Source organism: Alosa alosa, chromosome 9 (genome assembly GCF_017589495.1).
Source record: "Alosa alosa isolate M-15738 ecotype Scorff River chromosome 9, AALO_Geno_1.1, whole genome shotgun sequence".
Classification (NCBI taxonomy): Eukaryota; Metazoa; Chordata; class Actinopteri; order Clupeiformes; family Clupeidae; genus Alosa; species Alosa alosa.
This window is the reverse complement of record NC_063197.1, coordinates 33675082-33697581: the sequence shown is the minus strand read 5'-3', so window position 1 is coordinate 33697581 and position 22500 is coordinate 33675082. Positions and strand designations below refer to the sequence as shown.

The following is a 22500-nucleotide window of genomic DNA, read 5'->3' as shown; positions in this document are numbered from 1 at the left end:
TACCCAATATCCACATCAATATGTATAGACCATTCTGGTGTTTTCTATCTGAGACCTTAAAGAGCCGGTTTGTCATGTTGAAATGAGTTCAGCCCTGGCTCGGCTGGCCGGGTGGTCGTCATCTGACTGCTTCTTTCCCCTGACGTAGGCTCTGGCACGCTGTGTGCCAGTTGGCAATGCCTGGTGGCGCCTCGCGGCCCTCCTCCCAGCCTGGCGGTGCAGTTTGTGGGCTGTGAGGCGTCGCTGTCAGGCCTGGATCTGGAGCTGCTGGGCACCCAGTACCGCATGTCTCTGGTGAAGAAGAGATTCGCCACAGGTGAGCAGAAATCACAGTTCTACAGGCTTGTTACACCAATTACGTAACTGAGGCGATCAGGCGGGCTACACCAATTACGTAACTGAAGCGATCAGGCGGGCTAGCGATCAGGCGGGCTACACCAATTACGAACCGAAGTTTATCAGGCGACACCACCACGCAACTGAGGCGACCAGCGGCTACACCACCACGTCAGGCGGGCTTATCTGAGGCTGGCGGGCTAGCGATCAGGCGGGCTACACCAATTACGTGACTGAGGCGATCCGCTTGCACAGCGTTTGCTGCAGCAGTTAGTTTCCACTATAATCAATGGAACTGGCTACACCAGACGTGATGGCGGCTCGTACATTCAGACCAGTCCTCTAAAACTGTTTTTACGCTTCACGAGCGGAGGGCTCCAGCTACGGGCCTGGTGTAGCCTGCCTGTTCTACAGTGCAGCACAGTGCAGTACCTGGTGGTCTGTCTCCAAAAGAAACTGCACTCACTGAGCACAGCTATTGTCTCTGAAGTGGCGTGTTGTTTGGAGATCAGCAGCTACTCCAGAGGTTACCAGGGTAACCCAGTAACCTTGCTCAGTAGTAACCCCTCTGAAGTTAGCTACTCTGTCTGCTCTGAACTCGTCAGAAAGATTGTGTTGTCTCCTTACTTTACCAGCTAGGCTACTGGAGAAGGTCTGTCTGTGATGTGTCAGCACTAACAGGGATCGGTAGTATTTATGATACATGTATTTAAAATACTTATTTCAAATACAATAGTATTTTGCCATTTTATTGGGTTGAAGAAAGTGGCTTCGTATTTTGTATCAAAATACTTTTTTTTGTGTGTATTTTGTAGTTTAAAAATACTGCCAAATAGTTTTGGTAAAACCAATGCTTTTGGTGATTTCATGACGTCATAAAAGTGCAAAACAATGAATGTAGCCTCTGACTGGTGCTGACAGTAATTTGCCCAGACTTGTAATCAGAATATTGAGATTCAGGAAGATGATTCAGTCCAAGATGAGTAACATGTAGGTTGCTCACGTGCCCAATTACACCCCCCTCTCTCACACCAACCTCAATTGTCTTGAGAACTTAAAAATCATTAGATTTTTCTTGAACTTTAATCATCTGAAAACATGGAACCGGTTAGGTGGTGCCCCTTAACCTGGCAATAGCCAGATGAATTTCGCTCCGCCTAGCTCCACTCATCCATCTGGAACCGATCCATTGAAGTGTTGCTTCAGAAGGCTGGGCCTAATCAAAAATGCTTGCATAAGGTTTGTTACACCAATTACGTAACTGAGGCGATCAGGCGGGCTACACCACCACGTAACTGAGGCGATCAGGCGGGCTGGCGATCAGGCGGGCTACACCACCACGTAACTGAGGCGATCAGGCGGGCTACACCACCACGTAACTGAGGCGATCAGGCGGGCTAGCGATCAGGCGGGCTAGCGATCAGGCGGGCTGGCGATCAGGCGGGCTAGCGATCAGGCGGGCTACACCAATTACGTAACTGAGGCGATCAGGCGGGCTACACCACCACGTAACTGAGGCGATCAGGCGGGCTAGCGATCAGGCGGGCTACACCACCACGTAACTGAGGCGATCAGGCGGGCTGGCGATCAGGCGGGCTGGCGATCAGGCGGGCTGGCGATCAGGCGGGCTGGCGATCAGGCGGGCTGGCGATCAGGCGGGCTAGCGATCAGGCGGGCTAGCGATCAGGCGGGCTACACCAATTACGTAACTGAGGCGATCAGGCGGGCTAGCGATCAGGCGGGCTAGCGATCAGGCGGGCTGGCGATCAGGCGGGCTGGCGATCAGGCGGGCTAGCGATCAGGCGGGCTGGCGATCAGGCGGGCTACACCACCACGTAACTGAGGCGATCAGGCGGGCTACACCACCACGTAACTGAGGCGATCAGGCGGGCTGGCGATCAGGCGGGCTACACCAATTACGTAACTGAGGCGATCAGGCGGGCTACACCAATTACGTAACTGAGGCGATCAGGCGGGCTGGCGATCAGGCGGGCTGGCGATCAGGCGGGCTGGCGATCAGGCGGGCTAGCGATCAGGCGGGCTAGCGATCAGGCGGGCTAGCGATCAGGCGGGCTAGCGATCAGGCGGGCTACACCAATTACGTAACTGAGGCGATCAGGCGGGCTAGCGATCAGGCGGGCTGGCGATCAGGCGGGCTACACCAATTACGTAACTGAGGCGATCAGGCGGGCTGGCGATCAGGCGGGCTACACCAATTACGTAACTGAGGCGATCAGGCGGGCTAGCGATCAGGCGGGCTACACCAATTACGTAACTGAGGCGATCAGGCGGGCTGGCGATCAGGCGGGCTACACCAATTACGTAACTGAGGCGATCAGGCGGGCTACACCACCACGTAACTGAGGCGATCAGGCGGGCTAGCGATCAGGCGGGCTAGCGATCAGGCGGGCTGGCGATCAGGCGGGCTAGCGATCAGGCGGGCTAGCGATCAGGCGGGCTGGCGATCAGGCGGGCTACACCAATTACGTAACTGAGGCGATCAGGCGGGCTACACCACCACGTAACTGAGGCGATCAGGCGGGCTAGCGATCAGGCGGGCTACACCAATTACGTAACTGAGGCGATCAGGCGGGCTGGCGATCAGGCGGGCTGGCGATCAGGCGGGCTGGCGATCAGGCGGGCTGGCGATCAGGCGGGCTAGCGATCAGGCGGGCTAGCGATCAGGCGGGCTAGCGATCAGGCGGGCTAGCGATCAGGCGGGCTAGCGATCAGGCGGGCTGGCGATCAGGCGGGCTAGCGATCAGGCGGGCTAGCGATCAGGCGGGCTGGCGATCAGGCGGGCTAGCGATCAGGCGGGCTACACCACCACGTAACTGAGGCGATCAGGCGGGCTACACCAATTACGTAACTGAGGCGATCAGGCGGGCTGGCGATCAGGCGGGCTAGCGATCAGGCGGGCTAGCGATCAGGCGGGCTGGCGATCAGGCGGGCTGGCGATCAGGCGGGCTAGCGATCAGGCGGGCTGGCGATCAGGCGGGCTACACCAATTACGTAACTGAGGCGATCAGGCGGGCTGGCGATCAGGCGGGCTGGCGATCAGGCGGGCTGGCGATCAGGCGGGCTGGCGATCAGGCGGGCTAGCGATCAGGCGGGCTACATGGAACCGGTTAGGTGGTGCCCCTTAACCTGGCAATAGCCAGATGAATTTCGCTCCGCCTAGCTCCACTCATCCATCTGGAACCGATCCATTGAAGTGTTGCTTCAGAAGGCTGGGCCTAATCAAAAAATGCTTGCATATGATTGAATAAGCCACTTGTCCGTCATCTATTGACGTGCTACTTCAACCACTCACATCGGGAAGCCAACCCGACGCCAATAACAGACTCCCAGTCGCTTCTACGCTATGTCACATCTATGAAACTCCGGCCTAAGCGCCCTGATTGGCTAAAACCATAAAGTTGGTTGGAGAAATCACTCTCAATGGAAGAGGTCCCAGATGGATGTGAGTGAAGCTAGGCGGAGCTAAGCGGAACGACATTCATCTGGCTAGGGTCAGGTTAGGTGCCCCTGCAACATTGCTCAAAAAGTGCCTCATGAATTACCTAAAGCAACACGATGCAAAATCCACATTTTTGCCCCTTGGCGTCAGTATAACCCCATTTAGCACTTACACGGTACCCAGCTAGTTAAAAACTAACTAAAAGGGTCGTGACCCTACCTGAAGGAATAGATTAAATAGATGGATATGGAAGGTTTGCAAAGTGATTTTATGCTCCATTTAATGTAAGTATTTTCAGTACAAAAATGCAGTATTTCAGTGTTTTATTTTGATACATGGTGTGGCTACTGTATTTTGTAGTTTATTTTGATACAATTAAAATGAGGGTATTTGATATTTTATTTTCAAATCCATTTTGATGTATTTTTGCCCATCCCTGAGTGCTACTTCATGTCGCTGAAGCAGAGCGGTTGTCTTTTAACTCACTGTTTAGATGACTGATGTGCCTTTCTCCGTCTTCTCTCTCCTGTGTTTGCTCCCCTCAGGGAAGTACATGGCGGGCTGCTCTTTGTGACGTGGAGGCGCGGGGACCTGCTAGATTGCCGGGGTACGCTGGTGTTGATGGGGGGTCTACTACTGGTCTACAGTTTGCACTTTTAGTTCACTGAGCCAGGTCTACACACCGTAGAGAAGGTGAGGAGAGAACACACACACACACACACACAGGAGAGCGCACACTTACCTAAAACCATGGATCCAAAAGTCCTTGCTGCTGTGGAGGACCAAGTTGAGCACTGACCTGGCCTTTTGTATCTGAACCCTTTTTTTGAATTGTGATCTGAGATTTGTACTTGTGGTATAGAACACAGCGCAGCTCCGATTCCAGATGCCTCTTTGTATGTTCTGATGGCTGTGAATAGTGTTGCTTTGCCATAAAGACCAAAAGAAAAAAAAAGTAGGATTTTGTGGAAAAAAACAATTGTGGGCGCACATGATACATGTTTTATAGTTTTAGATCGATATCGTCATGGAAACCTGCTTGTGTGTGCATACGTACCGAGGGGTGTTTTGGGGTGGAGGTTAATCAGTCAATTTGGCTGAACTATTTGCACTGTTAGTGCTGTTTCTTTCTATGTAAATTTTAAATATATTTATAAACTTCAATGCTTCTCCATAAACGATGCATGTGTTGTTATTGCTGATCCAAGAATGGGAAAAACACACAAACACAGAGAAATGCGGCTTACACCAGTTTTGTTTTTATTTTTAACCGGTACAAAATACAATTGAACTATGCAGTTTGTTACAGAGTCTCTGTTCTCTGGCCCGGTAAAGAAGTCAAGAACAGGTTTAAAAATACACAAAAATAAAGTATCAATATACTTGTGAGAAGAATCAGTCTAGTCCAATAAAAATAATCCTCAACCAGAGAAGTCTAAACAGCATTACAAAAAAACAATGACACAGAAAATACCTTTTCCAAATACTCTAAAGGCAAGTTACTGTGACAGGCACAAGTTAAAAACATGGACTAAGAAAAGCTTTTACCAAATCTTTAGTTCAGGACTTAGACATCATACAACTATTGGAATGGGCCGAGAGGATGGGTAGTGTCCGGAGCGGCGCTAATAAATATGCGGAGGGTCAGGGGTCAGACGGCATGTGGTACCGAGAGGCAAGAGCAGGCTTCACACAGGAGAAGCCCACAGTTAGAATATTCACAGACCGGACGCAAAGATGTCCACACATCAGGAATCTCATCTTTTCGCCTTTTTTTTTTTTTTTTATTTTTTTTTTAAACTAAAAAAAAAATCTGGGTTGGTGCCAGCCGTGAGAACTCTGGGAAGCAGCCCGCGACTCGAGAGGAGCCCAGGAGGTCCGGAGGAGAGGGGTGCGGACATGGGAACGATCCAAAGCCACTCACTCAACTGGTACCAAGAGCAAACACATTCAACAGGTCTGAAAACTGAACTGCAAAAACCATCAAGAAGCTCAAGGAGCTTGTTATTTTTAAACAATTCACTTTTTTTTTTTCCATACATCACCTTAAAAGTCTCAATTTCACTTTTTAAAACGCACTATTATACATCGGGCGGGCGGGCGGGCGGGCGGGGGGTCCAACATAGCTAATAATTCAGCTCTTTAAAAATTATATTATTTAAAAAGGCGATCTGCTCAGGATTAAGCTGTGGGTAAAGACAAACACGTGCAGGTAAATAATTACGCTATGTGGGATTTACACCTTACAGATTCACCACTTTATTTGTTTCCTCTTAGCTCAGAGGGTCTCCAAGCTGGGGGGCAGCCATCAGGACCGTAATAACAAGCCCAGGACCCACACACATCCCAGGCAATGTAGGCTGCAACTGTCCCCAAGTTAAATCTGTGTGGAGGAGTGCCCCCTATAGGAGCTGGGCGTCATGACGCTCTAGAGTCTTTAACCCTCACATCAGATCAGTCTAGAGCAGGTTCTCCAGTCGATCCGGACTGGCTGTGTTAGGAGTCGGTCAGGATGTGGTTAAGGCCGCTAAACTTTGGACTGGACTCAGCTCAGGCGTCCTGAAGGCTTTCAGAAGGGACCCCTCGAGCAACGACTCGCAGATCCGTCACATATTTACATGTCATGGTACTCTGAGCAGAGTCACTGATGATCACTGTCCGTCCCGTCACTCAAATCGGTTAAATGTACACCGGCACGAAACGTAATGAAACAGGGTTGAACTCGGCTGTGTAAGGCCTACTGGAATGGGGACAACTACTTCTTTAAAAATGTGCGTTGTATAACAGGCCTGATTTGTTGTGTTAAAAAACATGCTACTCTGGCAGACACGTTTGTAAAGAAATCAGGTTGACGACATCATAGCTGAGGCCATGTGCACTTTAAATACATATGTAAATATATAAACATTAGCTTCTTTAAAATCAGAGTGAGGCAGAGAGGAAAGTAGGTTTTAAAGGGGAGATAGAAAACAGACTGGTTCCCCCACACGTGCTGCCTCTGGGGACAGATGCAGGTGGCGCCGCCCCAGTGGTCATAGCAGTGTGGGCGATCTCATATGGCCAAGGGTTCCATACTGCAGTCAGCGCAGCAGCAGGGGCTCTGGGGAGTGGGAGAGAGCGCCATCTGCAGGCCGAGGGGAATGGGGACGGGACGAGGCGTGCTTTGGGCAGACAAGGCTCTGGGGAGTGGGAGAGAGCGCCCTCTGCAGGTTGGGGGGGGGGGGGGGGGGTTAGAGGCGTGCCTTAGGCGGAGTCTCACTGACATGCGCTCAGCTATAGGAGTGCAAGGTGTGCGAGTTAGTCCTAAGTCTCCTACAAGTCTAGAAGGTGCTTTAGAAAGCGTTCTCTTGAGGTTATGAAAACATACATTCATCCTGCATTAAGAGGCACAGCTGGGAGGGGGGTGGGGTGGGAGGAGGGGAGTGCTCCTCCTATAGAGTTGGGGGTGGGTGTTTGTGTTGGTTTTATTCAGACTGCTTTTTTTTTTCCTTTATAGATCTAAGGCACTGGAATAAACACTAGCTATGGCACAGCTATAACAAGAGTAACGGCACTCGTACACACTACAGATTCACAGTCACAAACACGGGGCAAACGCGGAGGACAGAACGGAGTGGGGAACTACAGCACACAGCCCCCCTCTCTCGCCGACCACACACACACACACACACACACACACACACACCCTCAGGCCTGCAGCATAACGCAGAACCCAGAGATACGCTGGCTGTGCCATCCCCACAGTCCGGGGGTATGAGAGCCCGTGGGAAAACATGCACACAGGTCAGCTGGTCACTGTGTGTGTGTGTGTGTGTGTGTGTGTGTGCGTGCGTGGAGCAGCTCAGATCTCCTGCAGCGAGTGGTTGAGCTCGATCCTCTCCCGCTTCACCGCCGGCTCGCTGGGCCCTCGTGACACGTCACCGTCGCTCCCCAGGTCACTCATGTCGTCCGAGAACGAGGGGTCTGACAGAGCAGAGAAGGGACTCAGGTTTCACTCAGACATGCCCACCACAGGAGGAAAACTACTGCGGTGTGTGTGCGCAGGCAGGTGTGTAATGCGGCGTTAAGGCCACCTTTTATCCATCAGTACAGGCATCATGGAGTTGAGGTCGCTGAACTGAGGGTGAAAGAGGAAAAGTGCGCAAGTTAGCAGCCGCTAATGCAATAAACCCATAGCAACGCTCACCAACACTCTTGGTGTACCATTTTAAACCCATAGCAACGCTCACCAACACTCTTGGTGTACCATTTTAAACCCATAGCAACGCTCACCAACACTCTTGGTGTACCATTTTAAACCCATAGCAACGCTCACCAACACTCTTGGTGTACCATTTTAAACCCATAGCAACGCTCACCAACACTCTTGGTGTACCATTTTATACCCATAGCAACGCTCACTAACACTTTTGGTGTACCACTCTTGCAGTACCATATTAAACCCATGGCAACGCTCACTAACACTCTTGGTGTGCCATTTTAAACCCATGGCAACGCTCACTAACACTCTTGGTGTGCCATTTTATACCCATGGCAGTGTGTGTGTTTGTGAAGAGCTGCCAGAGTGCTGTACTCACTTCTCCCATCACAGCTATAGGCGTCTCGCCGGTGGCCAGGGCAACACGGTGCTCCACCAGGTAGAACATGTACTCGTCATAGAGCAGGCGGATCAGGTGGAAGGAACCAAAGCTGGCGGCACTGCGCAGGGTCAGATCCCTGATCACCATGGAGCTGGAGGGAGAGAGGGAGGGAAGATAAAGGCCCAGGGGGGTCAGCAGACAGGTGGGAGGAGAAACACAGAAACACAGAGGGCACATTTAGGAGGTGGAATTACTAATAGTCTCATCACTTAATTTCAGGTAAAAACCTTATAGTTTACAGACTACAGGTTATATTTCTGACAGGTCTAGCAACAAGAATTAAGCATTTATAAACTGAGGAAGATGCCCCAAGTATTAGCCTCAATTGAATTATCTGTTAAATGTTATGGGTGCAACGTTCTGTTTGTAGTTGTACATTAGGACTGCAACTAAGGATTATTTTCACAGTGGATTAATTGCAGTATTCTAATAGTGCACACAGGGATCAGGGCTCTGTGCAGCGTGAGGGAGAGTGGGGATCTCAGGGCTCTGTGCAGCGTGAGGGAGAGTGGGGATCTCAGGGCTCTGTGCGGGCAGTGTGAGGGAGAGTGGGGATCTCAGGGCTCTGTGCGGGCAGTGTGAGGGAGAGCAGGGATGTGGGCCTCACCTGTAGAAGGACCATTTGAGCAGGAACTGGCGGGCGGCACGGGGGAAGCTGGGGCTACCCTCGTGGGGCTTCAGCACCTGGTTGACCACGTTGTCCAGCCAGGCGGCCCACTGGTCCAGGGAGCTTTGCTGCTGCAGCGTCACCTTGAAGTCCTGCTCCAGCCGCTGCACCATGCTCTCGTCACACTGGCACACCCACGACGCCTGCTCCTGTGGACACACACACACACACTGGGTCAGGCACTGTGATGCTCTCACACACGCACGCACAGGGTTAGGCACTGCTAGGCCCGCACACACACACAACACACACACACACACAAGGTTAGGCACTGCTATACACAGACACACACACACTTTACAGCTCATTTGAACTGGGAATACACACCCTACAGTTTCAGGGTGTGACACACATGCGCACACGCACTCAAACAAAGAGGGATTCAGTGGTTGTCATGCATCACACAGGGAAAGCCCTTGTTTTAAAGGTGAGAACGGTTTCTGCTTGAGAATACACACACTGAATACACATTTTACTGGCAAGCTCAGTTCCATCAGAAGCATCCCTTCAATTTGTTAATAAAAAAAACCCTGAATGTATGAATTAAAAGCTGCTGAATGTATGAATTAAAAGCTGCTGTTGGCTCAGAGGGTCCAATGGGAACAGCTGATGCTCATGCTGACAAGGTAGGTGTGGAGGATGGTGTGTGAGTGTGTGTGTGTGTGTGAGATGAGGGCTGAGAGTGGCGCAGCGTACCTGCACGTTAGCCAAGTCCACACAGTTGAGATCGGACAGCATCTGGTGCGTGTGTGTGAGTGTATGGAGGGTCGAGAGTGGCGCGGCATACCTGTACGTTAGCAAAGTCCACGCGGTTGAAGTCGGACAGCGTGTGTGTGTGTGTGGAGGGTCGAGAGCGGCGCGGCATACCTGCACGTTAGCGAAGTCCACGCGGTTGAGGTCGGACAGCATCTGGTTGATCTGGGAGGTGTTCTGCAGCACGGCGCGCGCCGCCTGCGCCAGGTGGTTCAAAGAGGTGTACCTGCGCAGCGTCTGTGCAAACGCAGACACCACTGCCACCTGTGGGCCGGAGGACAGAAGCACCACAGGTGAATGCAAATGCTCAGTGCAACACCTGGGTCATACTTTCACTCTCACAACACAGCTGCCACCCAATAACATTCACAGCAGTTAATACATGAAACTTGACCCTGTAATGTTTAGCAGTGTTATATTAATAACCATGCAATATAATGTTTGGAAGACCAAGTAAACAAGGAAGGTATCAATCATACATCAAATCAACTGCTTCTCAACAGTATGTTGTGTATTTCAGTGGATACACCATGTTTCTTGAACCATGAAACTATGAAATGTACATATTGACGTTGTTACCTTGGTGTGCACGGTCTCCTCTTTTATTTTTATATAAATGAAACTGAAATAAAAACATATTGACGTTGTTACCTTAGTGCGCACGGTCTCCTGGGGGAAGTCACACATGGCGGACGTCAGCCAACTCTCCAGGCTCTTGGCAAAGTTACGGATGGCCTGGGTCAGCGTGCCTGGGGACAGCACAACGACAACAACATCAGGGCCCACTCAACGTCACAAACAACAATGACATCAGGGCCCACTCAAACAACAACACGTCACAAACACTTTAAATGTTCACTGTTCAACGTCTTGATTACGAGGGAATATATACAGGGTGTACGGTGTCGAACATCCTACGCTAAAGTGTGTTTGAAATGTGCTTGAATGTGCCCTCATACACCCAACCCAGCAATTAAAGCTTTCTGAGATATTCCTGTTTTAAGAGGAGTACTTGGCCACTACATATCAGGGATGCTGAGAAAGGGTCCAATGACCTGGGTCCATTAAAGTATTTTTAGAGTGCGTCTTTAATGAGAGGGCTCTTTTTGTCTTAGTATGCAACACAATACAGCCCCTGGACACTACAGGACTGTGGCCAGTAGCCAGACCAGTGGATTCCCTGCCTCTGCTGAATGACTGAAGCTAAGCAAGTGTGGGCTTGTTTAGTACGTGGATGGGAGACCTCCTGGGAAAGCGAAGTTGCTGCTGAAAGTGGTGTTGGTGGGCCAGTAGGGGGCAGTCTACCCTCTGGTCACAGAGCAAACACAATGCCGTCCTTCGGATGAGACGTTAAACCGAGGTCCTGACTCACTGTGGGAGTAGGACTCACTGTAGGACTCACTGTGGTCACTAAAGACCCCATGGCACCCACCGCAAAGAGTAGGGGGTGTCCTGGCCACCTAATTGTGTGTGCGTGCGTGTCTCACAGGACACTGTGCAATGCTCCAGGTGTCCAGAAATAACGGGGGGTGGGTGGGCTTCATTAGCCAAGTGTGTGTGTGCTCCAGGTGGTGTTGCATGGCGACTCACTGGGCACAGGTCTCAGGACGTCTGGGATGAGGATCTCCACCAGGGCCTGGTACAGGATGTGGTCACAGCTGCGCATCCACTGCTTCACAGGCTCATACTTGCACAGCGCCACCAGCGTCTCATGCGGAATCACGTTCTCCATGTCCTCGTCGCTACGCAACAGACAAACACACACCTCCAGTGAGAATCCGCACTTAAGGGCCGTTCTCACCAAAAAACATAACTATAAAAAAAATATTGTTCTCGTTAATATGAATGACGACGTTCACACACATGAACGATGTCATTGGGGATCACTTTCAGAACAATAAAAAAGCTGACAGCCAATCAGCATTCATTAACACCAAGGAGAGACTTTGCTTAAATGTTTGGTCAGTGTGGACGCTTTTATAGTTATGGCTATAGTAATCATTCCTGGTGTGATCGGCCCTTTATGCTAATCTATGGGATTGGGCAGCAGGGCGATAGCACTGGATCTAAACAAATCAATCTAACCACAGTAATCACCATTAGCGGTGGCTTTCTTAACGTTTCTAAGACGTTAGTTTATTTATTTTTTTACACTGTAGGAATCACATACTACAACATCATCATACCAACACGATCAAATTTGTGACTACAGAGTTTTATTTTAGCATGGGTTTCCTCTGTAAAAGAGACCTGCATGTAACTTCACAGCATGCTGTTAAAATCCTTAAATTCACGGACGTGTTTTGGCTTTATTTTTTTGGCAAAAAACGTCACTCTTAACAGCCGCCAGTCTTTGAGAAGACAAGAAATATCCACTGGAATTATGTTTCTTTCTATTACACCTGCCAGGGAATCCGTGTTATGTGGCTAAACTGCTGCCTAGTTTAAATGGCTATATTTATTTTTATTAGCTAGAAATGATGCCACATGTCTACATTCAATGCTATTTAAGCCACTTCGAAAGTTCGTTTAGATCCAGTGATTCTGCCGCCAAGGAAACGCAACGTCACACTTCAGTACTCTATTACCTAATCACAAAGGCTGCCATTACTCGTGACAGACAGTGAAGCCCACCAATCAGGAGTGCTGTGCTATGCTAATCTGGGTTATGATTGGATCGATCGCTCATGAACACATCCCTTGAGAAGAAGCCCTCTCTGATAAGAGACCCTGTGGGAGTTTGGTCTCCTCATGTGCTGGGGGGGAACTGACCTGTTAGTGATTGTAGTGGATCCGTCACTAGATGGCGCACTTGAACACCAGAAGGACTGCCAGAGCTTCTCAATGTAGTGGAACTGCAGGTTCATCACAACATCCAGTGTTGCCTAAGACACACACATACACACATTAGGAACTCTTGTGTGACACTCCAGTCTTAAGTGACTCGTGCTTGCGTTTCTCCCCCCCAGGCAGCGGGGTTGTTCCCGGGCCGTCACACACACTCCGAGCTCTGCTGCTCTTGCACACAGAGGGGTATTAGGCAAGAGTTTCCTCTCTCACTCTGTGTGTAAATGAGCTCAAGCTGACGGGAGGCTCTCCACCACTTCCTCATAGCTGCTGCGCAACATTAAACATCTCCTCTCCCTCTCCTCCTCTCTCTCTCCTCTCCCTCTCCTCCTCTCCTCTCCTCTCCCTCTCCCCTCTCCCTCTCTTCTCTCCTCCTCTCTCTCTCCCTCTCCTCTCCTCCTCTTTTCTCTCTCTTTCTCCCTCTCCAGCAGCAGCGTGAGCCAACACACACAGAGTGGGCCACAGTGCGCGCAACAGCCTGTCATCCCGCGCACAGGGAACCTGTGATTCATTCACTCCCAATAAATCATTAACGTTCTAAAGTGAATTATTCCCGTGCCCCGCGCTAACGCTAAACACAAACACCCCTCCTCCACCCCGCACAACTACACATTATGATGCAGAGCTTATTTTTTTTATTTATTTATCCTTTATTTTACCAGGTGATGTCCCATTGAGATATTCAAATCTCTTTTACAAGGGAGCCCTGGGGCAGCTTATGGGGTCTCTTCACATGCGGCCTATTACTGAGGACTAAGGTAAGGGCAAGTTGCTGGAAAGTGGAGAAGAGGTTCAGCAAATATTCTTGGCATAGCTGAACTCCACCCTTCACCCACACACTTCCGTTGAAACATATCACACTTATGCAAAGACAGATGGGGTCATCTCACATATACCCATTAGAAATGTACCGCAAAATACCCATGAACAAACAAATGGCTTAAGAATGACTTTAAAGCTATAAAACACAGTGGGCATTGTGTGAACACATAGTTGTGAATTGTGCACTTTTGAGTGGTCTGATTGGATTTGGTCAAAATGGCTGAGGGTTAGCCGCTCAAGATTTGTTTTGGTGGTTATATTATGAAAAAAATACATTTTCAAGAAATGTCCCAAATGCCAAAGTAATCACTTGTGGATTAAAAAAACACAAAACATACCAAGAGGAGAGCATAAAGGAGCTCTGAGACTTCATTCTTTTTCCCCCTCTGCCCACACACACTGTGAGAGAGAGTGTGTGTGTGTGTGTGTGTGTGTGTGTGTGTGTGTGTGTGTGTGTGTGTGTGTGTGTGTGTGTGTGTGTGAAAGAGACAGAGAGACTCAGAGAGAGAGAGTGCGGGGGGGGAGGGCCGAAATGTTTCAATGTGTTTTGTCTATTATGCATGTCTGTGGCCCACTGTCTCCATATGCGTATGATTCACGGCATGCCCAAAGATCCTCTCCTGGCAGCGCACGCAGCCTTGTATCCAGTTACAGTGCTGTATAGGCTTTCCCTTCAATCACATGATATGTTTTCTGCTTCCTCGCCAGGGATTGCCATGGCAACCTTGTTTACCGTTGCCCAGGGCAACGGCTCAAAACACAGGCCTCCAAAACAAAAAGGGAAGGGGGAAAAAAAATTCCCCAGCCCGGACAAACAGGGAGCAGTTCTACCTTCAGAGCGCTTCACCACGGAAGGGAAGAGAAAGCCTGGGTGTCTACAGCTGGGGAATCTTAAAAAAGTGTGTTTCCACGGCGTCCCTTCCACAACAGCCTTCACTCAGGTCACTGTCTGTGTGTGTGTGTGTGTGTGTGTGTGTGTGTGTGTGTGTGTGTGTGTGTGTGTGGCAACCATGCACAGGCATGCACTTGCATTCTTTTTATTTCTTTACTTTTCCAAAGCTCTTCCTCCCACAACCTCCTCCAGAGTTTCACACAGCTTAAACAGCTCTAGAGTTCATTAAAAAACATCCCCACAAACATACACTCACACACACACACACAGCCCCCTGTCCAGTCCGAGATAGCACAGGCAGTGGGTCCAGATAAGAGGCAGAAGAGGAGGAGCCGCGGGGACAAAAAGATGATGATGTCCCACAGTCAGCTACGAGCTTAATAGCTACATCTTCACAACCAGGGGATGAAGGGGGATGGGGGGGCAAAGGGAGGGTGGGCAATATATAATATGACAACCCCCCCCCCCACACACACACACAGCTAATGAAGCACTCTCTCCCCCCAGCCCTCTCAGGGGGGCTACAGCAGGCTATTTCGGACTGCTATCAGTGCAGTGGCCCCTCTGCTAAAGGCAGCCCTGAGTCTGGCCCACTTCTGATCACTTCTGATCAGCTGGAACTGAACTGAAGTGTTCAGAAAGCACAACAAAGACAGGAAAAAAGCTCTCCCCCAAACAACCCCCCTGGAGGAGAGGAGAAGAGGACGGAGGAGAAGAAGGGGAGGAGAGGAGAAGAGGACGGAGGAGAAGAAGGGGAGGAGAGGAGAAGAGAAGGAGATGGAGGAGAAGAGGAGTAGAGGAAGAGGGGAGGAGTAGAGGAGAAGGGGATGGAGAAGAGGAGGAGGAGGGGAGGAGACGGAGGAGAATAGGAGGAGGAGGGGAGGAGACGGAGGAGAAGGGGGAAGAGGAGGAACAATGAAAGAAAGTCTGATTACCTTTATGCATTAACCCTTAAAGGTGTAGGTTGTACTTCAGTTCCCACGTAACATTTGTTCCGTTTAGTGTTTGCAATAACAAGGATGAGATGTCTAGTAAGTATTTACAGTTATTCAGTACTTGTTCATGGTCTCAAGCACAGCAGCCCCCATCAGTCTTGTGTGGATGCAAAGTGCAAGTGTGGTTTTGGAGCAGTGTGTGTGTGTGTGTGGCTGGTTAACTACCTCGCAGTGGTCCCTGTAGAGGGTCTGCAGCTTCTTGATGTCGGCCATGTTGATGCGCTCAGGCAGGGGCACGGGGCCCAGGTCCAGAGGAGGGAAGGGAGGGAGAGCATGCGACACGTCTGCAACAACAACAACAACAACAACAACAACAACAACAACTGAAACTAAAACTCTTGAACTCGTGCGTCATGTACTGAAACTAAAACTCTTTGAACTCTTTGGTGCAAAGCCACAATGGTACTGCTGGGGGGCTGTGCTGTACCGATGTACTGCTGGTGGTGCTGGGGGTGGGGGTGGGTGTAGTGTGGTTACCGATGTACTGCTGGTGGTGTGGTGTGGTGGGGGGGGGGGTGTGGGTGTGGCAGGGTGTGGTTACCGATGTACTGCTGGGGGGGGGCTGTGCTTACCGATGTACTGCTGGTGGTGCTGGGGGTGGGGGTGGGTGTAGTGTGGTTACCGATGTACTGCTGGTGGTGTGGTGTGGTGGGGGGGGGGTGTGGGTGTGGCAGGGTGTGGTTACCGATGTACTGCTGGTGGTGTGGTTTGGTGGGGTGGGGGGTGTGGGTACCGATGTACTGCTGGTGGTGTAGTGTGGTGGTGTGGGTGTAGGGTGGGTGTGGGTGTGGGTGTGGCTGTGCTTACCGATGTACTGCTGGTGGTGTGTGGTGGCGTGTGGTGGTGTGGGTGTAGGGTGTAGGGTGGTGTGGGGGTGTGGGGTGGTGTGGTTACCGATGTACTGCTGGTGGTGTGGGGATGGAGGTGGGGGGTGTGGGTGTGGTTACCGATGTACTGCTGGTGGTGTAGTGTGGTGGTGTGGGTGTAGTGTGGGGGTGTGGGTGTGCTTACCAATGTACTGCTGGTGGTGCTGGCTCTGGGCGGCCACGGACTGCTCAGGGGTGCTGGAGGCATTATTGGAGCCGCCGGACAAACCGTAACCCACGCTGTCCACCTTCTGCAGTGGCTTAAACCTGGCGCACACACACACACACACACACACACACACACACACACACACTTACTATCGTAAAAGCACCCATTTCTGCCCCTTTCGTTACAAAATTCTAAAACAAAGATTGTAGAGTGTAATACTTCAAAATAACATTTGATAAATTAACCTTACATTTTCTAGTAGCCAAAGGTGTGTAGATTTGAACAAAATTGGGTTTGATTCTTAACGGGAGCATTTATTGCCTTAAACATCCGATTTTGTTCACCGTGCTCGGAGTTTGGTGCTGGGCTGGTGGGTGCCCTATTTCCACTCGGCACATCAACGGTTAGGCCGAGAATTCTTGTCGCGAAATCAAAATTTCACTGGAGATCCAAGCGGATTTGTACACACAGTCTTACAACACTGTTTACAGCTCTTCGAGTCACGGTAAAATGGAATTTTTGGTACATAGCTAATCTAGATACACTTATGGGGTGGGTGCTTGCGTTTCTTTAGGAATCAGCCGCCTTGGTTTGTATAGAAATGAAAGCATTAAGTGACACATACACGTAAAAGGGCAGAAATAGGGCATGGGCAGAAATAGGTGACGTTCCGATATATGGCTAAAACGACAAGGGCAAGGCCAATCACTGCAGGACCCATCAGGACACATGCAGTCACTGTCAATCAGTGTGAGAGCGAGCGAGAGTGTGAAAGAGGGGCTCACCTCTGTTTCTGGTGCACAGGCTGCTGCCTCATGGCCATGTACTGCGAGTCCTCCTGCAGCCGGTTGAGAGGGGAGTCCGGCTTTATCCGGATGCCGTAATAGTGGTACTTTGAGTTACCCCTGCAGGGAGGACAGAACGGAACGGAACAGAGCAGAGCAGAACGTGAGTTACTCATGACACACACACACAGAGCTCACCAACACTAAACAATAACACAGACACAAACTGGTTTCAATTAACCATCAAGTATGAGTAAAATAAATCATAGCTATGTAAATTATTTTTTGAAATAAGACCCTGTGCTCTTTAATGTCATATCAGTGCTAATAAGGGAACCATCACTTTCCACTGCACACAGACAGCAGTTTGAATAAGGATGGATGTGGATCAGGCCTGGCTCTGGGCCAAGCTCAGTCTCTGTGTGCGTTAGGCAGAGAAGGCCTTGTTGTGTGTGTGTGTTAAGCAGCTGAGGCCTGGTTGGCTGGTTGAGTGTGTGGTGGCAGCGCTGAGCCTGATTGTGTATGTTAAGCAGCCTGGTTGGCCAGTTGTGTGTGTGTGTGTGGTGGCGCTGAGGCCTGGTTGTGTGTGCGTGTGTGTTTGGCGGCGTCTGACCTGGTGCCGAGGCGTCTGGTGCGGAGCCCCATGAAGACGGAGCGGATGAGCTTGCCGAAGGACGCGGCGTTGACGGGGTCCAGCTTCTGCTCCTGGCAGTGGCGCAGGTAGTGGTTGTAGAGCGAGCAGCGCGCCAGGCTCACCCCCTCAGCAGTCTCATAGTTATCCAGCAGCCACTGCAGCTGAGGGAGGAACACACACACAGGAACAGTCAACACAGGACGGACACACACACACAGTTAACACGACACACACACACACACACAGAGGAACAGTCAACACAGGACACACACACGCTCACAGGAACAGTCAACACAGGACACAAACACACTCACAGGAACAGTCAACACAGGACACACACACACAGTCAACACAGGACAAACACACACACTCACAGGAACAGTCAACACAGGACACACACACACACACACACACACACACACACACAGGACACAGGACACACACACACACACACACACAGTCAACACAGGACACACACACACACACACACAACACAGGACACACACACACACACACACACACACAACGTCAACACAGGACACACACACACACAGTCAACACAGGACACACACACACACACACACAGTCAACACAGGACACACACACACACAGTCAACACAGGACACACACACACACACACACGTCAACACAGGACACACACATACACAGAGGAGCAGTCAACACAGGACGGACACACACAAGCAGTCAACACAGGGCGGACACACACAAACAGTTAACACAGGACACACACACACATAAAGGAACAGTCCCAACAGGAAACACAGGACGACAGGAACGGTCACAACAGGATACGCAGGACGACACACTTACACACAATGTTCTCTCTGCCTCACATCACTGTCTACAGTATCCATACGCTCATCACTCTTGGTCAAACCATCTATATCTTTATACCTCACAGAGACAAACACCAAATACAAGGAACTTTTGCAACAACACTACCATCAGTTTCAAGATTAAGTCTCAAGTGTTAAGCACAGTTCAGAATTATGGAATGTTTTTTTGTGACAAAATTAAATAAATAAATGAAATATGAAATCAATAAATAAAATATGAAATAAATAAAAGATTAGATAAATAAATATAAAGTTAAATAAATAAATAAATAAATAAATAAATAAATAAATAAAATGTGAATGTAAATGTAAAAACCATATATACATTGACATTTACATTCCATATGCACGGTCATGAAATAAATAAATAAATAAATAAACGTCAGTCACCCATCAAGGCGGGAATTAGCCACTGATTGCTGCCTGAAATAACACGAAGTGATCCAGCTCTGAGTCAGACTGGACTGGCTTGCTTCCTGTGAACCACACTGGACTAAGGACATAGCTCAGACTTGTATCATAACTCACGAAACATACAACAACAAGGATTTCATTCTAAATTCATACTTTTGAGAAGATATCAAGCGTGAAAGCGTTCGGTCATTTGATGGGTCTGTTTGCTGTACCTGAGGGTTGATAGACATGCTATGTGCGCATCTAGAGCTAGCGCTAACAGTTAGCACAAGCGTTAGCTAGTTATCGACATCTACAGAAAGCGAACTTCTATCTATGGCAAACGACTTTGCTATTGCTTCTATTAATAGTAGGGTGCCCAGACGTCCCAGTTAACTTCACTTGAGCTGAATTCACCTCCTTTGTTATATGATACATAAACAATAAAGCTTGAGACGCCCATGCCATGAACTCTTATTATGCGAGTGTCAGTGCCAGCTTGCTACATTGCCCAAGCAGTGCCCACAACTTTCCAGAGACTTTTTAGTTCTCAATATGAGGGTATAACTCAGCAGCCGACAAGGATTTTTGACAGCACCAGATGCTATGCTTTTAGGTCCTGATAACTCACAGCCAAGAGTTAGCAACATAGAACACACAATCTTTCTGAATGAAAATGCCTAGGTTATGGCTTTTAGCAGTAGCACTAGCTTTTAGCTTCTGATCAGCCAGTCATGCTCACAAAGTTTGATTTTTTTTTTTCAGGCAGCAACCAATCAGCGGCTAGGTCCCGCCTTGATGGGTGACTGAAGTATTTATTTCATGGCACATTGCAAGACCGTGCATATGGAATGTAAATGTCAATCTCAATGGTTTTTACATGTAATATTTTATTTATTTATGTATTTAACTTTTTTTTATTTATGTAACTATTTATATAATATATTGATTTCATATTTCATTTATTTATTTAAATTTTGGCACAAAAAAAACATTCCATATAGAATAACCTGAACTAGCTGTGCTATTCATCTCACAAGTAGAGCTGTGCTATTCATCTCACAGGTAGAGCTATGTTATTCATCACAAGTAGAGCTGTGTTATTCATCTCAAGTAGAGCTGTGTTATTCATCTCAAGTAGAGCTGTGCTATTCATCTCACAAGTAGAGTTGTGTTATTCATCCAAAGTAGAGCTGTGTTATTCATGTCACAAGTAGAGCTGTGTTATTCATGTCACAAGTAGAGCTGTGTTATTCATGTCACAAGTAGAGCTGTGTTATTCATGTCACAAGTAGAGCTGTGTTATTCATCTCACAAGTAGAGCTGTTATTCATCTCACAAGAAGAGCTGTGTTGGTTATTCATCTCAAGTAGAGCTGTGTTGGTTATTCATCTCCCAAGTAGAGCTGTGTTGGTTATTCATCTCACAAGTAGAGCTGTGTTGGTTATTCATCTCACAAGTAGAGCTGTGTTGGTGATTCATCTCAAGTAGAGCTGTGCTATACATCTCAAGTAGAGCTGTGCTATTCATCTGAAGTAGAGCTGTGTTGATGATTCCTCTCAAGTAGAGCTGTGTTGGTTATTCATCTCAAGTAGAGCTGTGTTATTCTGTGTTATTCATGCAGAACTGCTGGCCACAAGGACAGCAGGATGGAGACACACAGAGAGGAACAAAGGAGGCCTACGGCTGGAGGAACCATCTCTGGTCACACACACACACACACACACACACACCTTAGCTGCTGACCACAGAACAGATCTGGGACATTTGCTTTCCAGCCTGCTGACAGGCACTATAGCAAACGCGCGCACACACACACATAGAGCCGTTAGTGTCAGACAGGGAGAGGTGGCTGATTGCAGGCAGGCAGGCAGGGTGTGTGTGTGTGTGTGTAAACACGCTCAGCGGTGTGTCAGCATGCATGCACTGTGTCAGAATGACGGGACTGGGAGCAACAGGCTAAGAGCTGTAAACAGCCCTGAAGGAAACACCAGGGGCTTAGCAGAGAGAGAGAGAGAGAGAGAGAGAGAGAGAGAGAGAGAGAGAGAGAGAGAGAGAGAGAGAGAGAGAGAGAGAGAGAGAGAGAGAGAGAGAGAGAGAGAGAGAGAGAGAGAGAGAGAGAGAGAGAGACACACAGACAGAGAAATGTCTCACCTCTGCCCCACCACTGTGACTAAAGTTAGGGCCGAGCGGGCTATCCCAGCATTCTTATAGAGAAGCTATCCCAGCATTCTTACACCATGACCACCGGACGCGATGCGAGCGAACATTAGCGATAAAATCCGTTAATTCCATCGTTTTCAATTGGAGTGCCCTGACTGCAAGCGACGCGAGCAGCGCGATGCAACGCAACGTTTTGAGAACTTTTGTCAGACGCCACGTGTCTATTTTCTTTCTGTCGCTGGCGGTGCTCTGCTGTTCTGAATGAGCAACATGACGCAATAGCAGGGCCTATTTAACAGACTCAGTGTAGACAGTCGCTCACTCGGATCCTGTTAGGACATGGTGTTACAGAGAACATATCCCAACATTCTTAAAGAGAACCTATCCCAACATTCTTATAGAGAAGCTATCCCAACATTCTTATAGAGAAGCTATCCCAACATTCTGTCCCAGTCTCCCCACATTGCTACACAGTAGAGGACACAGGCCTGCTCCTTCAGGGGGGGATTGCGTCTCCTTTGGCTTTATGGGACTGACCCCTAGTCACTAGGGAGTGACCTATACTCATTAACATCAAGACCATTAAGTCTCTCCAGTCACGTCCTGTGAAATGTACCGTAGTTCTTTTACTTGACAGTTCAATCTGCTCTGGTTGTTACGGTCAGGTCCACAACCTCCAAAGGGAAGCCCTGAGGAACAGCCCTGAGGAACAGCCCTGAGGAAGGAAGGCACCCACTGGCCTTCTGAACTTACAGGGGTGTGTGCTCTCTAAAACGCCTGCTATTGCTGGCAGACTAATCTTACAGGCTCATCTTATGTGCTCTCTAAAATGCCTGCTATTGCTGAGGGGGAGAGCAGAGCTGGAAACCGCTGTGTGTCGTTTGAGCATTAAGGAGCACAGACAGACAGACAGACAGACAGGTAGACAGACAGACAGACAGCCACAGGCAGGAAGCAGACAGACAGACGGCAGTAGCAGCATGCCCCCTCTTCTGTGGCGGCCGTTTCCGCTGGGCCAAAAGGAAGGCAGGTTCCTGTGTGACTTACATGGCTGTTGAGCAGGCTGCTTTTGTGAGTGGCAATCCCTTCAGACTTTTGGAGGTTTTCAATCGCCATTTCAAGCTGAAGGAGAGAAACATAAGCATGCAGAGGAAACACAGGAGAGAGAGAGAGAGAGAGAGAGAGAGAGAGAGAGAGAAAGAAGAGGGGAGGGACGACAGA

General features: G+C 49.3%; 2 protein-coding genes across 2 annotated transcripts in view; one reads left to right on the top strand and one right to left on the bottom strand.

Moving 5' to 3' along the window:
• fcho1 (FCH and mu domain containing endocytic adaptor 1) overlaps nt 1-4404 on the top strand; it is an 80373-nt gene extending 75969 nt beyond the window's left edge. The window contains exons 28-29 of the mRNA XM_048252930.1: nt 149-316; nt 4342-4404. Of these exons, the coding sequence (XP_048108887.1) occupies nt 149-316; nt 4342-4370 (197 nt within the window). The 3' untranslated portion in view covers nt 4371-4404. The remainder of the gene's footprint in view (nt 1-148; nt 317-4341) is intronic.
• Nucleotides 4405-5033: 629 nt separating this feature from the next.
• The window catches only part of rfx2 (regulatory factor X, 2 (influences HLA class II expression)), a 30235-nt gene continuing 12768 nt past the window's right edge, over nt 5034-22500 (bottom strand). Inside the window, exons 6-18 of the mRNA XM_048252929.1 lie at nt 22327-22401; nt 17846-18027; nt 17233-17352; nt 16424-16545; nt 15578-15696; nt 12629-12741; nt 11447-11598; nt 10508-10605; nt 9971-10120; nt 9044-9252; nt 8374-8527; nt 7873-7913; nt 5034-7761 (exon numbers count right to left, since the gene is read on the bottom strand). Of these exons, the coding sequence (XP_048108886.1) occupies nt 7638-7761; nt 7873-7913; nt 8374-8527; nt 9044-9252; nt 9971-10120; nt 10508-10605; nt 11447-11598; nt 12629-12741; nt 15578-15696; nt 16424-16545; nt 17233-17352; nt 17846-18027; nt 22327-22401 (1659 nt within the window). The 3' untranslated portion in view covers nt 5034-7637. The remainder of the gene's footprint in view (nt 7762-7872; nt 7914-8373; nt 8528-9043; nt 9253-9970; nt 10121-10507; nt 10606-11446; nt 11599-12628; nt 12742-15577; nt 15697-16423; nt 16546-17232; nt 17353-17845; nt 18028-22326; nt 22402-22500) is intronic.